The sequence below is a fragment of the Trichosurus vulpecula genome, chromosome 6, assembly GCF_011100635.1.
Source record: "Trichosurus vulpecula isolate mTriVul1 chromosome 6, mTriVul1.pri, whole genome shotgun sequence".
Classification (NCBI taxonomy): Eukaryota; Metazoa; Chordata; class Mammalia; order Diprotodontia; family Phalangeridae; genus Trichosurus; species Trichosurus vulpecula.
Window position 1 is genome coordinate 3,186,440 of NC_050578.1, and position 16,212 is coordinate 3,202,651.

Below are 16,212 nucleotides of genomic sequence, written 5' to 3' on the forward strand. Positions count from 1 at the left end.
GGACGTGCCGATGCTCTGGAGGCCTGGCCAGGCTGGGAGGTCTGGGCGTTTGCACTGTTCTGTCCCTGGCCATTTTTACCTCCGTCTTGGGAATCTAGAATAGGGAGTTCTCATTTTGTAATGTTAGGCTGTGAGAACATGTAACTTGCTTTATAGAAATATTCTTCGTAAACTCCCATTTTAGAATGCATGTGTTTTGCATGACCCAGCAAAGTAAAATAAATCTGTAATGAGCCACCTTTTTTCCAGTTTAGAAGCAAGCTGGCTAGAAATCATTTTTTTATAGTGCATTGTCTGCCTTCCTTTTGGTACTCAGTTTAGATAGGAGTTCCATTGCCACTTGTAGACTTTTAATTTTTTATTTAAAATGCCATTTTCCAGCATTAATTTTAATGGAATACCCAAGGGAAATTTTAGCATGGAACTAGAAACACAAGCTCATAGAAGTGGGAAAATTTAAAGTAAAGGCTAGAAGTAAAACAATTTTAAGGATATTTTGAATTTTAAAATTATAATCCTTAAATGACCGCTTCAAAATAATGTTAGTATCTGAAATGAATTGTCTGAATTGTTTCCCTACTCTCTAAAATTACTCTCGTTTAAGGTACCAAGATTACCTTCCTGCTCAATTCATTGATTTTGTCATGCTCTTCAAACTCTCTAGGAGATCTGCCATTTCCGACTTCATTTTGTAAAACTGTCCTCCTTTGTTTTTTATGACCCCGAAGTTCTTTGAGTCTTGTGCTACCTCTACTGTTTAATTTTTACTTTCTTTCATCTTTCGCCTAATCCATTGGCTTTTCCCTTAAGGTTCAAGTCCTTGGCCCTTTATATGTCTCCAGACTTTCGTTACCTGACTCAACTTACATACTCCAGTTTCATCTCTTGCCTATATCGGTGACTCTCAGATTGATGACTCTGGCTCTGATTTTTCACATATGCTCTTTCTCACTCTCTCTTTGCTTAGATGTTTCCTCTGAAACTGTTACTACGTCCAAAATTGGATTTGTGATCTGATGGCTCACCTCACTGGGCCTCCTTCCTATCCATTTTATTTCTCTTAATAGTACTACTGATTTCTGACTAGACAGAAACCTTGCATCATCCTTGACTTTTTTCTTAATCCCCTCAAACGTTGTACCGTGAAATCTTGTCTCTTCATTCACCACAGTTCTCAGATTTACCTGTTTTCTTTTCTTCTCTCAGTGGTAAAGTCGAATGATTGGAGTTTCGGTTTTTGGGAACTCTGGGAGAGGAGGTGTTTTTTTAGTTTGTGCAGTATTTGTGAGTGATGTAAAACCTGAAAGGTGCACCTTCAGTGTTGCCCAGCAGCCAGTTTGAATGGGATCCTGAATTTTATTCTTAGAAATTTTCAATTTGTTTTCCATCATGTTTCACTCACTTATGTGAGAAGAATCATTCAGTTGGTCATTTTTATTTATATAATTTTTATAGATTCCTCAATCTTTCCTTATTTGAAACACCAAAATCTAGGTCACCATATAAGATTCCTTTTTCTTTGTTTCCAGGTTTTGGAAGGAAAGATGTGGTAGAACACTTACTGCAGATGGGTGCCAACGTCCATGCCCGAGACGATGGTGGGCTGATTCCTCTCCACAACGCCTGTTCCTTTGGCCACGCTGAAGTGGTGAGCCTGTTGCTGTGCCAAGGGGCAGATCCAAATGCCCGGGACAATTGGAACTACACACCCCTGCATGAAGCATCTATTAAAGGAAAGATAGACGTGTGCATTGGTGAGTGTGAGTAAGGGCAAGCACTAACCGCCTCGGGCCTCGCAGGCTGGGCATCGTCTTACACACATTTGTGGGCCTCTCAGAGCTTATATAGAAAACTGGGATTTTCTCTTGCTCCTGCTGTGAAAACCACTTCTCTATAGAGTACCTAGAGGATGTATCGGTTACTTCTTCCTCTTTGGGTTAAGAAAACCTTCTTTTCAGTTAAAGTGAAGTGGGTGCCTGGTACTCTGAAGTTAAAGGCAGCATTAACCCTCCAGAGGCAGGCCAAATTCTCCCTGGCATGCAGCTGAATTTGGACGGATTACAGCTGTCAAATATTGTTAATTTATACTCCTATTTTCAGTCTTGGCAGCCTACATTGCTGACTTGGATGGTGTATTTTGGATACTTTAATGCGATGATAGACAAGGTAGCTGAAGACTGAAATTCAGTTTTGTTTGTTTTTAAATCCGTGTGCCACCATTGGAATTGTCGGCCATTTTATTAGTGTTTAGAGCACCTCGATTGAGTGGTTTCACTGGAGGTGTTGCCCAGGGGAGCTTTACATTGTCAGCACAGCTGCTAATTTCGAGCTAGCTTCTATGACTCTGGGGCAGGGACAGAAATACACACCAGCGAGATAGCCCTAGCCTCAAGGAGATTGCGTTTGAATGGGGAAAGCCTGCATTTAGGGGAGAAGGGGGAGAGGGGCTAGGATGGATGGGACCTTGTGCCCACCCCAGGTCATGGTGAGGAGACAGCTGGAGAGTGACCCAGAGCTTCAGGATGTTCCTCACTGGCCTCCTCCCTGGTCTGGCCCTCCTCTTCTCCTATCGAGTTTTACTCCTCTTGGAACAACAAGTGTTGCTGGAAGTAGTCATGAAACTGTTGATGATGTTTACTCTGAACGTGACTTTGATTTGCTTGTGCCCTCCCTGACCCGCCCTCAGCTGGGCATTTGCCAGTGCTCTCTTCTTGGTCCCCATCTCATTCCCTGTTACACTGGCCACTCCAAACCTCTGCCCACCTCAGTTCCAGCAGGTAATCTCATCAAGATCCCATCAGCACAAGCTGCTCTAGCCTCTCTTCCATTTCAGAATTTCTTTTGTGCCTTTACCCCTCTTTTCTTGACTAAGAGCAAAGCAGCCCCCGTCCTTTCCAGTGTGAATTCCTCCCCACCTGTGCCCTTCAGCCTGATTCCTTCTTGCCCCTTCATCAATATCCTCACCTCTCTTTGAAGTTAGGTGGTTTAGACATTATATCCCCATTTTCCAGACTTTATACTGGACATGGGTGCTCAGTGAATATTTTAAAATGAATAACAAACACTTTGACGTGAGTAGAATATATCAGTATCAGACCAGAAATGCTTCCTCTTGTTCTAGCGTCCCAGGATGGCAAGTGGCAAGGGGTCTGCTCCCTGTGCTTCTAGACCAAGATTTTGGGTTCTTTGAGGGCAGGACTCCTCATGGTCACGGTTAGCTACTATAGGTCATCAGTCTGTGATGCCAGGAGCAGAGGGGCTCTCTGGCCTGGATGGACCATCTGTCTGTGACACAGTTATTAGAAATAGAGGGCAAGACCCGCCTCCCACCCCAAGCTGTTTCTGGGCACATGCTTACTCACCGGTCATCTGCGAAGGGCCAGGAGAATGCCTGGAGAAGCTGTGGCCTCCCTGGAGGAGGCTGATGGCATTGCAGAGGCCCTTACTGGTTTTTCACTCTGATTCTACAGGTGAAGCATTTATGTAGGTTCCAGAGGGGAGGATGGGCAATAAATGCCTACACAGAGTTCTTGACCAGGGAGAAAAGAGCCTTACTGATTAATATACTATGGTGAAATGGATGTAACTTACAGCAGGCCATATTTCTTTGCATGTCTCGATCAGCCAGCTAGCATTTTTATTCAGCACCTACTATGTGCCAGGCACTGTGCCAGATGCTGGCAGCGAGGGGATCATGGAAGGAAATGCTCAGACGATCATGAGTTGGGCACTTTATTGTGTACAGGCATGGGGGGAGGGGGGCTCCCTCCCCTTGAGGCTGATGACTCAGTGTGCAATGGGTGGGCTGCATATCCCTGTGGAGAGAGAGCCCGGATCTCCTGGCTCGATGCCTTTGGAGCTGATTATTGTTGCTGGGCAGATTCACAGGGATGGAGTAGCAAAGGGACCCTGGGGGTAGTCGGCCAGCCAGGGGTCTGGACTGTGCCTGACCCCAAGGCTAATGTGATTTGGAAAGGTTCCTAGTCTTGCACACCTGGATGGTAAGAAGTTGGCTGAGCCTAGTAATAGTGTGCTAACTTTGCATTCCTGACCTCAGATGTCTCTGAGCAAGCCAGTTGTTGGGTCAGACATGGCATTTGGCAGCTAGGTCCTGACTATAGGCCAAGCCTCATACTGGGAATAGAGGGAAAGGCAAAAAATGGTCCCTGCCCTCAAGAGGCTCACGGTCTAATAGAGGAGACACCATGCAAACAATTGTGTGCAGACGAGATAGAAACAGGATCATCTGAGGGCATTCTCTGAGAGAAAGCACTAGGAATAAGGAGGACTGGAGAAGGCTTGCAGAAGGTGGAACTTGAGCTGCGTCTTGGTGGAAGCAAGGAGGCAGGCATGAGGAGGGAGAGTGGCCAGGCATGGAGGATGGCCAGAGTTGGGAGCTGTGAGGAGTGGCTAGGAGGCCAGGAGGGTCACTAGATCCAAGCATATGTGGTGGAAGAAGACTGGAAAGGCAGGGTGAAGGCACTTTGTCTAGAATGTAAGCGTGAGGGTAGGGCCTGGCACCTTCTAGTGCCTGGTGCTTAGTGCAGGTTTCCCTGAAGTCTGGCTCCTGCCCCCCGAGGTTAGCAGCCTCATTGAGTTCCTCCTCCCATTGGGATGACTGCCCAGTGCTGCCTCAGCCTCCAGCCTTTCTCCTTTCCCTGATGGCTTTCCTTCTCCACAGCTTCAAGTAACCTTACTTTGAAAGACCTGAGCCATGGTAGTCCTTTGTATATACACCGTCCGTAGCTTCCTATGACCTTGAGGACAGGGCTTGGTACCATCGGTTGGGTCTCTCACCGACCTTTTCGGAGGCCAGCAGGCTGGTGAAGCCCCTTGAGTAGACTTAGAATTAGGCTTGTAAATACATAAAATAAGATACAAAAGCAAACAATAATTAAAGTAGCTCAAGATTGAATTGAGAGCCCTTCTGGAATCTCTCCGTGAGCCCCTGCTCTTAGAGCTAGGAAGAACGTTCTAACACATGGTGTCTGTGATGCCTGACTGACAGGCTTGGCTCTTCTCAGCAAGGCAAGGTTCAAAGGCAGTATATTAGGAAGGCAGAATTTATGATTTCAAAGAGAATCTCATATGTGCCTAAAAGGTCCGGAACCGCAGGATACAAGGAATTCTCTAGGCAGAAGGCAGGAGAACTAAAGCATGTATTTACACTCCACAATAACAAGCCCACAAACCAGCGTCCCCATTTTGATATTTTCATCAAAAGCTTCCAGGCCCAATAAGTCCGCCTTATGAGGGTAACCAGGAGGCCACAGAGAAGCGAGATGGTATAAGGCAAAATCGTATACATGCTTCCCCTCTACGGTAAGAAGATTACCCACTAGCCTCTAGTCAGCTCTGCTACCGGCAGCTCAGCTTTGGCTGTAGGCGTCTCTGGCTCCAACCGGAAAAGGAAAGGAGGATCTTCAAGCTGTCCTCTCCCCTCTTACAGAGTTTTTGACATCATCAAGCGCAGCCTGAACGACCAGGGCCGATTGGTTCTTGACTTGGCCCCTCCCCCAGCGTAGACCACGTTAACACACTTCCCCTCAGCCAGCGCCACGACTCATCACACAGGAAGCTCTGGTCCTGCCCCGGAAGAGCAAGCCCCAGCGTCCGGGGAAGCTCAACGAGGCAAGCTGAGTCATTCAAAGAAAACAAAGTCCATTCTGGCTACACTCCACCCCTCACAATGTTCTAGGATGCACAATCCAATCATAATTCAAATTAAATTATATATCCTAGAACATTGTGATCCAATTATGCAGGAAACTAAAATATCATTCACAATAAAGCAAAACATATCATTCAGTGACATTCCCAAATATTGGTTTACGATTCAAATGTGATCCACCCCTAGATCCCAGCCAGATAATCTCTTCAATCAATCATCCCAAAATAATTATTAATAATTCAAATGTCCACCCCTAGATCTTCGTATCCATTACATAGGATCAATAATATCATAACAATAAAACAATATAGCAAGGATAACACAAAATAAGTACACAGAACACTATCATCATTCCCCCCCTCAAACAATTGGGGCTCAAAATCTTGGGGTAATGGGTGAAGGTCTCATTTTCCATAGCTTCTTCTTGCTGAAATTGGATGTAGAGGTGTCCCTGCCCCAAAGAGTCCCATTCCAGAGTTCAGTTCTTTAGCGAGCTGGCAGGAATTCCAAGAATGCTACGTGCTTAGGCAGTCACCGGAAACTGCAGGGTGCTTAAACCTGCAGGAGACAGAACTAGCGACAAGGTTAACTAAAACAGAGAACAAAAAGAGTAGGCAAGTATGGGCTATTATCCTTCAAATAAAATCATCTCCAGTTTAGTTGAAATTTCAGTTATGCAGAGATCCAATATCAGAGCCAAACTCAGATGGGAAATGTTTCTTTTTAAACGGAACACAATGAGGAAACTAAGCCAAGAAGATCCCACCCTAGATGGAGACCAGGATTGTCCTCCCAGCCTTTCCCCAGATGTACAAGGGAAACCAGGAGGATCCCATCCTAGATAGACCAGGATTGTCCTCCCAGCCTTTCCCCAGATGTACAAGGGAAACCAGGAGGATCCCATCCTAGATAGACTAGGATTGTCCTCCCAGCCTTTCCCCAGATGTACAAGCTTTCATCCGTTAATCACACAAAGTCACCTTCCCTCTGAGTGGCTTGTGTCAATTACCAGCAGCAGCCATACCTGTGGGGTCCGTGAATCTAATATTATAGCCCTATTCACGGTAAAATATATGGTTCAGGGGCACGATTTGGTAATTATCTTTCCCTGAATAGACAACTGTTACAGTGTTGTTCTTCCCATGGGCTATGACTTCTGCAGCCTTTGGAATATCATCTGGCTTCCGTTTTACCCATACCTTAGCTCCCAACTTTATTCTATCAATGGAGCAAGCCCCTTTTGCCCCTCTAGTAGTCATTTTGGGAGGAGGGTCAGTTTTCACAAAGGGTATTTTTTCACAGGGGATAATAATCACTTGAACTATCCTATCATTCCTACCAAATTGTACAGGTTTTTCACCCAAATTCTGGAGTGTCACAACAATTTCTATTTGATAATTCGAATCTATCACTCCAGCCAATACATGTACTCCTTGAGCTGCTAATCCTGGTTTAGGTAATATCTGTCCAAAATGATTCTTGGGGATTCTCATACATACTCCAGTAGGGGTTTTTCTTATCTCTTTCCTATTCAACCTAGAATTCTCTGTACAATGTAAATCATATCCTGCCGAACCAGGTGTTCCTGGACATGGTAGGGGGACATCTTCCCTCACAGTCCAAAATTCAATATTTTGGATCTCACGTGTTTGCTGTTCTCTAATCTGCAAATTTGGGGTCATCATTCTGGCTAGAGGTGTACTCCCCCCTAAGGGCCTATTATTCAAATTACGTAAGGCAATAGACAAATTATCCTTCCAATGTCGATATGAATTATTAGAGCTTAATTTTCTCAGCTGTTCTTTCAACAATCCATTCATTCTTTCAATCAGCCCAGATGCTTGTGGGTAATATGGAATATGATATATCCATTCTATATTGTTCAACACACAATATCTTTTCACTTCTTTGCCCTTGAAATGTGACCCATTGTCACTTTGAATCTGCATTGAGGTTCCATAGTATAAACTTACAATATCTAGGGTTTTACAGGTGTTTTTCTGAGTTGCGTCCTTATAAGGACAAGCCACTAGTACACCTGAATAGGTGTCAACACACGTACATACATATTTACATCCTTTATCCTGGGGTAGTGGGCCAATATAATCTATCTGCCAAATTTGGGCTGGAACTTTTCCCCTTGCTATTTCTCCAGTTACTATCCTAGGAAGAGTTCGTTCTTTTTCTAATTGACGTATACAACACCCCTCTGTTATTTGTTTTAACAACGCATGAGAGATACTGATACCTCGATCCTGTGCCCATCGGTGGGTGGCCTGGACCCCTAAATGGCCGGCGGTCTGGTGGACCCATCTTGCTAAGGCTGAGTCATCAGTTGGAGTTCGAGTAGGGACAATACATTCAGTGGCAATCTTTGCTAGTCGATCCGCGTGTGCATTGTACTCACGCTCTGGTGTGGTCAGGGTCGCGTGAGCATCAACATGAAAAACTGACAAATCTGTAACCAAAGACATGTCCCATATATTTTCCCATAACTCTTTACCCCAAACTTGTTTGCCATGAATCTCCCAATTCTGATTCCTCCATATAGGCATCCAAGTAGCTAATCCATTAGCTACCGCCCATGAATCAGTGAATATATGACACTGTCCTCCCTTCTCCATTCTGATGGCCTGATGTACTGCCATCAGTTCAGCATATTGGCTACTTCCCCCTATCCCAGAACTTTCCAAAGTTCGCCTAGTACAGGGGTTATAGGCTACTGCTTTCCAATGTCTCTTCTGTCCTAAATATTTTGCTGTCCCGTCAGTAAACCAAGCGTGTTTCTTCTGTTCTACACTTAGTCCATCATACCCATTATTCCATTTCACTAAGGATGGCACCATCTGTTGCTTAGATTCAATGGGTTTTTCATTTCTCTCAGTGCCAGTGTTCGCCACCGATTCATGTAAAGCAGAAACTCCACTTTTGCCTGCTCTGGACCTATTCTGAATATACCACTTCCATTTGATTATGCTTGCCTCTTGTGCATGTCCAATTCTGTGAGAAGCTGGGGTACTCATTACCCAAGTCATAATTGGAATTCCAGGCCTTAATATCACTTCATGACCCAGGGTTAGTTGCTCAGTTTCTACTAAAGCCCAATATGCAGCTAACAGCTGCTTCTCAAAAGGTGTATATTGCACTCCAGATGAGGGCCGTTGCCTTGACCAAAAGCATAAAGGTACACTTTGGCTTTGTTGTTTTTGCCACAGACTCCAATTTGCATAGTCATCTTGTACAGTCACTTGTAACTCCACTGGCCCATTTTGCATAGGCCATAAGTCCAGAGCTAATTGGATAGCAGCCTTTGCTTCCTCAAAAGCTCTACTTTGTTCAAGGCCCCAATCGAATTCATATTTCTTTCTGGTGACTTTATACAAGGGTTTTAAAATCTGTCCCAAATGTGGGATGTGGTGTCTCCAATAACCAAATAGCCCTATGAACTTTTGGGCCTCTTTCTTATTAGTAGGGGTGGGAAAATCCTGAATTTTTTGTCGAGCTTGTGGGAGAATTTCTCGCAGTCCTCTATTCCACTGTAGCCCCAAGAATTTTACAGTTTGAGCTGGCCCCTGAACCTTTGCGGGGTTGATTTCCCATCCTTTGCTTTTCATATGGTCAGTTAATAATGCTAAACTCTCCTCCACTTCTTTTATATTCTTTCCCTGTATCATGATGTCATCTATGTAATGTGTAAGCTGTACACCAGGTAGCTTTACTTCATCCAAATGCTCAGCTACAATCCTGTGGCAAATAGTTGGGCTATGAATATATCCTTGTGGCAGGCGTGTAAATGTATACTGTCGGCCTTGCCAAGTAAAAGCAAACTGGTTCCATTGCTTGGGGTCTATTGGGATCATAAAGAAGGCACTGGCCAAATCAATAACTGCATACCAAGTCCCTTCATGTTTTTGTATTCTCTTTATTAAAGTAACCGTGTCTGGAACAGCAGCATACAAGGGAGGAGTCACTTTGTTCAGCTGTCTATAATCTACTGTCATCCTCCATTTCCCATCTGACTTTCGGACTGGCCAGACAGGGTTGTTCCATTGAGTAGTTGTAGGGACTAACACTCCTGCCTCAACACATTCTCTTATAGTGTTGGCAATTTCATCTTGCCCACCTGGCACACGATATTGCCTCAAAGTAATTACTTCAGAAAGTTCGGGCAAAGTGATTGGATCCATCTTGATTTTCCCCACTTAGACTGCATTAATGCCTATTTTCCTCACAGCAAATTGGTATTTCCCTTCAGGTAAATTTAAGGTCATACCCTTCAAAATGTCTATTCCAATGATGTATTCAAGAATAGGCACAATAACCACACTATATTCTTTCTTGGGCAACTGTCCAATTTTCATCATCAATTTAACTTGTCTGGCTGATATTTCAGTCCCTCCTAGTCCTGTGATGGTAATAGGAGTTCCATGGCTGAATTTGTCTGGATTCCCATAGATAAGGGTGGCCTCGTCCCCAGTGTCTATCAATGCCCTAGTTACCGTACTTGACCCATTTTTCCAATATATGGTCAAGTTAATGTGAGGTCTGCAATCCAGCTTACGTATTTCCTTAATTTGGGCTGGGGCCTGGCCTGTTTCCTAGTATTCCCTAGCATGTGATTCACTTGGGTATGAAGGTTCACCATCTGTAGCATTTGCAGAAGCAGTTCTTATTTCCCTATCTCTCCTGTTATCGAGTCCTTTATCTCGGTGTATCCCGTACAGTTCATTGGTTGGAACGCCATCTATCATTTCAAAACCTACCCCTGCTCTCAATAGAGCAGTGTACATTTCTTTTCTTGTCACTCCATTTTGGCGCCAAGTTTGCTGGCTGTTCACCCTTCTCTCTCGAGGAGATCTATCCCTTCCCCAGTCTCCTAAGTCATGTAACTGTAAAATCTTATTTATCACCTCTGTAAGATGGGTCCCTACTTCCTCAAGTAACAGATTCAAAATTAGTTCTTTATAAGCAGGGGGAGCTGTCCTAATTATTAAATTCCTATGAGGGATTCCTATGGGATCATTGTAATATTTGCCTGCAGTTCCTGTCATAATAGCAGTCTTCATTACCTCCTCCTTTAGTCTCATGATACAATCTTTAAGTGAATACCAGGGTCTGTGCTCAGTGGGCCACATAGAATCATTAGTATATCTCTTATTGCATCCCGCAGCAGCTAATGCCAACAGAGTAGTCCTGCTAGCATCATCTCCTCGCTGATGATGTTCCCTAAAAGCTTGCTGAACTAGAGGATCGTGGCTGATACCTATGAATCTCATACAGTCCCTCTTATCTACTAATATTCCACCGGCCCCTTGATCACTGAGCCTTACCATCCAAGATATTAATGGTTCTCCTACTCTTTGGCTGAATCTACTCAAAATATCTGTGACCTCTTGTGGTGAGAAATCTTCCTGAAATTCCCTCGTAACTAAATTGCCACCTCGGGTTTCTGTCCTCCTCCTCTCTACGGGACGAACGCTTGTCTGAGTATTTAACCATCTCCCATTCTCTGTGCGAGGGATGTCCTGAACCCTAGTAGCGTTTTCTGTCTCAGCCCCTAACACTGTCTCATTTTCCCCCCACTCGCTTCCCCTGCCACCATGACAAGGACAAAGCAGGCAGTCAGGCTTGGTCTGGGCTGAGTTGGGATGCACTCTTGGCTTATTTGGCCTCCTGTTGCTCCTAGCCACATTAATAGAAAAGTTCTCATCTGAGTCAGTGGGTTCTTGAGCAGCAAATTGTTCTCCTGCTATCTGAGATTCCCGTTCTTGCTGTGGGGTAGGAGTGCCCCCATCTCTTTCACTTAATCTCAATCTTTCATATACCAGCCGGTAGGCTGATAACACTATCCAGCTTTGCCTAGATAGTGATGCCCCTGACTGAATCCCAACCTCTTGTAAACACCTTTCCAAATCCTTAGGATCTCCTCTCTGTAGCCTTGGTTCCCAGTTTTCACAGGGTCCGGCTTTTTTAGCCAATTCCTTTGCTAAGGAGGAATAAAAAGGATCCTCCCACCCTGGGATATTCATCTCTTCCTCTGAAGTTCTTCTGCTTCTGAACAGAGATCTTATATCTAGCCATCCCATCCACCTCGTCGCCAAATATATTAGGAAGGCAGAATTTATGATTTCAAAGAGAATCTCATATGTGCCTAAAAGGTCCGGAACCGCAGGATATAAGGAATTCTCTAGGCAGAAGGCAGGAGAACTAAAGCATGTATTTACACTCCACAATAACAAGCCCACAAACCAGCATCCCCATTTTGATATTTTCATCAAAAGCTTCCAGGCCCAATAAGTCCGCCTTATGAGGGTAACCAGGAGGCCACAGAGAAGCGAGATGGTATAAGGCAAAATCGTATACATGCTTCCCCTCTACGGTAAGAAGATTACCCACTAGCCTCCAGGCAGCTCTGCTACCGGCAGCTCAGCTTCGGCTGTAGGCGTCTCTGGCTCCAACCGGAAAAGGAAAGGAGGGTCTTCAAGCTGTCCTCTCCCCTCTTATAGAGTTTTTGACATCATCAAGCGCCACCTGAACGACCAGGGCCGATTGGTTCTTGACTTGGCCCTTCCCCCTAGCGTAGACCACGTTAACACACTTCCCCTCAGCCAGCGCCACGACTCATCACACAGGAAGCTCTGGTCCTGCCCCGGAAGAGCAAGCCCCCGCATCCAGGGAAGCTCAACGAGGCAAGCTGAGTCATTCAAAGAAAACAAAGTCCATTCTGGCTACAGGCAGTTCCGAAGGACTCATGATGGAAAAGGCCAGCCACACCTGGAGACAGAACTATGGAGTCTGCGTGCAGATGGGGGCAAACTGTTGGCTCCTTTTTGTTTTCGGTTTTGGTTTTGTTTTTTCTTCTCATGGTTCTTTCTTTCCATTGGTTATAATTCTTCTTTACAACCTGACTACTGTGAAAATAAGTTTAATATGAAGGTATATGTAGAGCCTATATTAGATTGCCTGCTGTCTTGGGTGGGGGGTAGAAGAAGGGAGAGAAAATTTGCAACTCAAAAACGTGTGGAACTGAATGTTGTAAACTAAAAATAAAAAATAAATTAAAAAAAAAACAGAAAAAAATAATAAAATACAAAAAAAAATAACTGCCCTTGGCTAAACTAGCTTTTGGTTAGGACATGCCTCCCCGCTTCTTTTCAGCCTCCCCCCAGATGCTTCACAAGCATGCCCTCCTTGCTCCCCTCTCCTCCTTTACCTCCTCACAGCCCCTCCTCCCATGTGCTTCTCAGAATCCTGCTGGGCCTTTAAAGCTCTGGGAAGCCTCTGCTAGTTCTCCTTCTTTCTCTCCCCAGAGGACCATGTTTTGATTTTGTTTCCTTCTTGTGTCCCCCTGAAGGTCTGGAGGCAAGAAGACTTTTCAATGTCTTGTCCCCTGCCGATCATAGGCCTGTTTATGGAATAGGGACTTAATAAACTTTGGGCTTTTTTTTATTTATTAAAAGATGCATCCTCTAAAATTCATCCTTAAAGGTTTCTTAAGCCATTTCTTGGAGGAAAAATTAGCATGATTAAGTTTTAAGGAAATAATATATCAAAGAGCTAGGGGTTTGGGTCAACATCTGAGGTCGGAGTCTTAAGAAACCTGGCACTTGGAATTGGTTTTGAACTGGATATGTGAGTGTATTTGCATTTTAATGGAGGTACAAGATGCTGTCTTAAACTTAGTTAATGAGTTCTGTCTGCCTGCTCCTCCCTGTGTCTTGGAGGGTGGGCGAACAAGGACGGATCATTCGGCACCTGCAGCAGACTTCCCTTTCCTTTATTTTGTTTTTGGGATATTGTGATGCAATGATCATTTTATTTATTTTTTTAAATTTCATACGTTATTTTTTAGTTTTCAGCATTGATTCCCACAAGATTTTGAGTTACAAATTTTCCCCCCATTTCTACCTTCCCTCCCACTCCAAGATGGCATGTATTCTGATTGCCCCGTTCCCCAGTCAGCCCTCCCTTCTGTCAACCCCCTCCCCCTCTCCCCCATTCCTTTTCCCCTTACTTTCTTGTACGGCAAGATAGATTGCTATGCCCCATTGCCTGGATATCTTATTTCCCAGCTGCATGCAAAAACAGCTCTTTTTTTGAGCATTGCTTTTAAAACTTTGAGTTCCAAATTCTCTCCCCTCTTCCCTCCCCACCCACCCTCCCTAATAAGGCAAGCAATTCAACATAGGCCACACATGTATAATTATGCAAAATACTCCCATGAATAGTCATGTTGGGAAAGACTAACTATATTTCCCTCCCTCCTATCCTGTCCCCCTTTATTCAATTTTCTCCCTTGACCCTGTCCCTTTTCAAAAGTGTTTGTTTTTGATTACTTCTTCCCCCATCTGCCCTCCCTTCTATTATCCCCCCTTTCTTATCCCCTTCCCCCTACTTTCATGTGGGGTAAGATACCCAATTGAATGTGTATGTTATTCCCCCGTCAAGTCAAAATCCCATGAGAGCAAGATTCACTCATTCCCCCTCACCTGCCCCCTGTTTCCTTCCAATGAATTGCTTTTTCTTGCCACTTTTATGTGAGATAATTTACCGCATTCTATCTCTTCCTTTCTCCCTCTCTCATCCGTTAATTTGATTTTTTTATCATCCCTTCATATTCAACTCAGACTGTGTCCTCTGTCTATATATGTATATCCCCTTCAACTACTCTAATACTGAGAAAGATCTCATGAATTACACACGTCATCTTTCCATGTAGGAATGTAAACAAAACAGTTCCACTTTGGTAAGTCCCTTATGATTTCTCTTTCCTGTTTACCTTTTCATGCTTCTCTTGATTCTTTTGTTTGAAAGTCAGATTTTCTATTCAGCTCTGGTCTTTTCACTGAGAAAGCTTGAAAGTCCTCTATTTTATTGAAAATCCATATTTTGCCTTGGAGCATGATACTCAGTTTTGCTGGGTAGGTGATTCTTGGTTTTAATCCTAACTCCTTTGACCACCCAGAATATCATATTCCAAGTCCTTCGATCCCTTAATGTGGAAGCTGCTAGATCTTGTGTTATTGTGATTGTGTTTCCACAATACTCAAATTGTTTCTTTCTGGCTGCTTACAGTATTTTCTCCTTGACCTGGGAATTCTGGAATTTGGCAACAATGTTCCTAGGAGTCTTCTTTTTGGGATCTTTTTCAGGAGGCAATCAGTGGATTCTTTCAATTTCTGTTTTACCTTCTGGCTCTAGAATATCAGTGCAGTTCTCCTTGATAATTTCTTGAAAGATGATATCTAGGCTCTTTTTTTGATCATGGCTTTCAGGTAGTCCAATAATTTTAAAATTATCTCTCCTGCATCTATTTTCCAGGTCAGTGGTTTTTCCAATGAGACATTTCACATTGTCTTCCATTTTTTCATTCCTTTGGTTCTGTTTTATAATTTCTTGATTTCTCATAAAGTCACTAGCTTCTACTTGCTTCAGTCTAATTTTTGAAGTGGTATTTTCTTCAGTGGTCTTTTGGACCTCCTTTTCCATTTGTCTAATTCTGCCTTTCAAGGCATTCTTCTCCTCATTGGCTTTTTGGAGCTCTTTTTCCATTTGAGTTAGGTGTTTTAAGGTGTTGTTTTCTTCAATATTTTTTTCAGTATTTTTTGGCGTTTTCTTTAGCCAATCGTTGACTTGTTTTTCATGGTTTTCTTGCATCACTCTCATTTCTCTTCCCAATTTTTCCTCTACTTCTCTTACTTGCTTGTCCAAATCCTTTTTGAGCTCTTCCCTGGCCTGCGACCAATTCATATTTTTCTTGGAGGCTTTTGCTGTAGGCTCTTTGACTTGGTTGACTTCTTCTGGCTGTATGTTTTGATCTTCCTTGACACCAAAGAAAGATTCCAAAGTCTGAGTCCGAATCTGAGTCTGTTTTCACTGCCTGGCCATATTCCCAGCCAACTACTTGACCCTTGAGCTCTTTGTCAGGGTATGACTGCTTGTAGAGAGTACTTTGTCTCAAGCTTTAGGGGCCAAGCGCTGCTGTTTTCAGAGCTACTTCTTCACAGCAAGCTCTGCCACACCAGCACTCTTGCTCCCCCAAGAACCACTAACCAGGATGGAGACCCAGAACCAAACAGGCTCTGCACGACAGGTCTGATCAACCACTTAATTCCTCCCACCAGGTGGGCCTGGGGCCGGAAGCAACCACAGCTGGTGCTCTGGAAGCATCCCCAGAGCTGCACCACTTCCACACCCCCAGGGCTAGGGCCGATGATGCACTCTTTTCATTCCTTTCCAGTAGTCTTTCCACCAACCTTCTCTGTTGTCTTTAGTGTTTGTGGGTTGAGAAGTCTGGTAACTGCCACAACTCACTGATTCAGGGCGCTAGGGCCTGTTCAGCCTGGCTCCTGGTCTGGTTGGTCCTGGCACGGCCCACACTGGGCTCTGCTCTGCTCCCAGCTCCCTGTGACAGACCCTTCCCAGTGACCATCCAGGCTTTCCTGGGTTGCAGCCCTGCTTCCCTCTGCTATTTTGTGAGTTCTGCAGCTGTAGAATTTGTTCAGAGCCATTTTTTACAGGTGTTTGGAGGGACCTGGGGG

At 44.2% G+C, this 16,212-nt stretch overlaps 1 protein-coding gene across 1 annotated transcript in view; it reads left to right on the plus strand.

Moving 5' to 3' along the window:
* The window catches only part of TNKS (tankyrase), a gene marked incomplete at its 5' end in the record, with an annotated part of 215,739 nt that overhangs the window by 22,568 nt on the left and 176,959 nt on the right, over window positions 1-16,212 (plus strand). Inside the window, 1 exon segment of the mRNA XM_036762800.1 lies at window positions 1,530-1,754. Coding sequence (XP_036618695.1) covers window positions 1,530-1,754 — 225 coding nt within the window.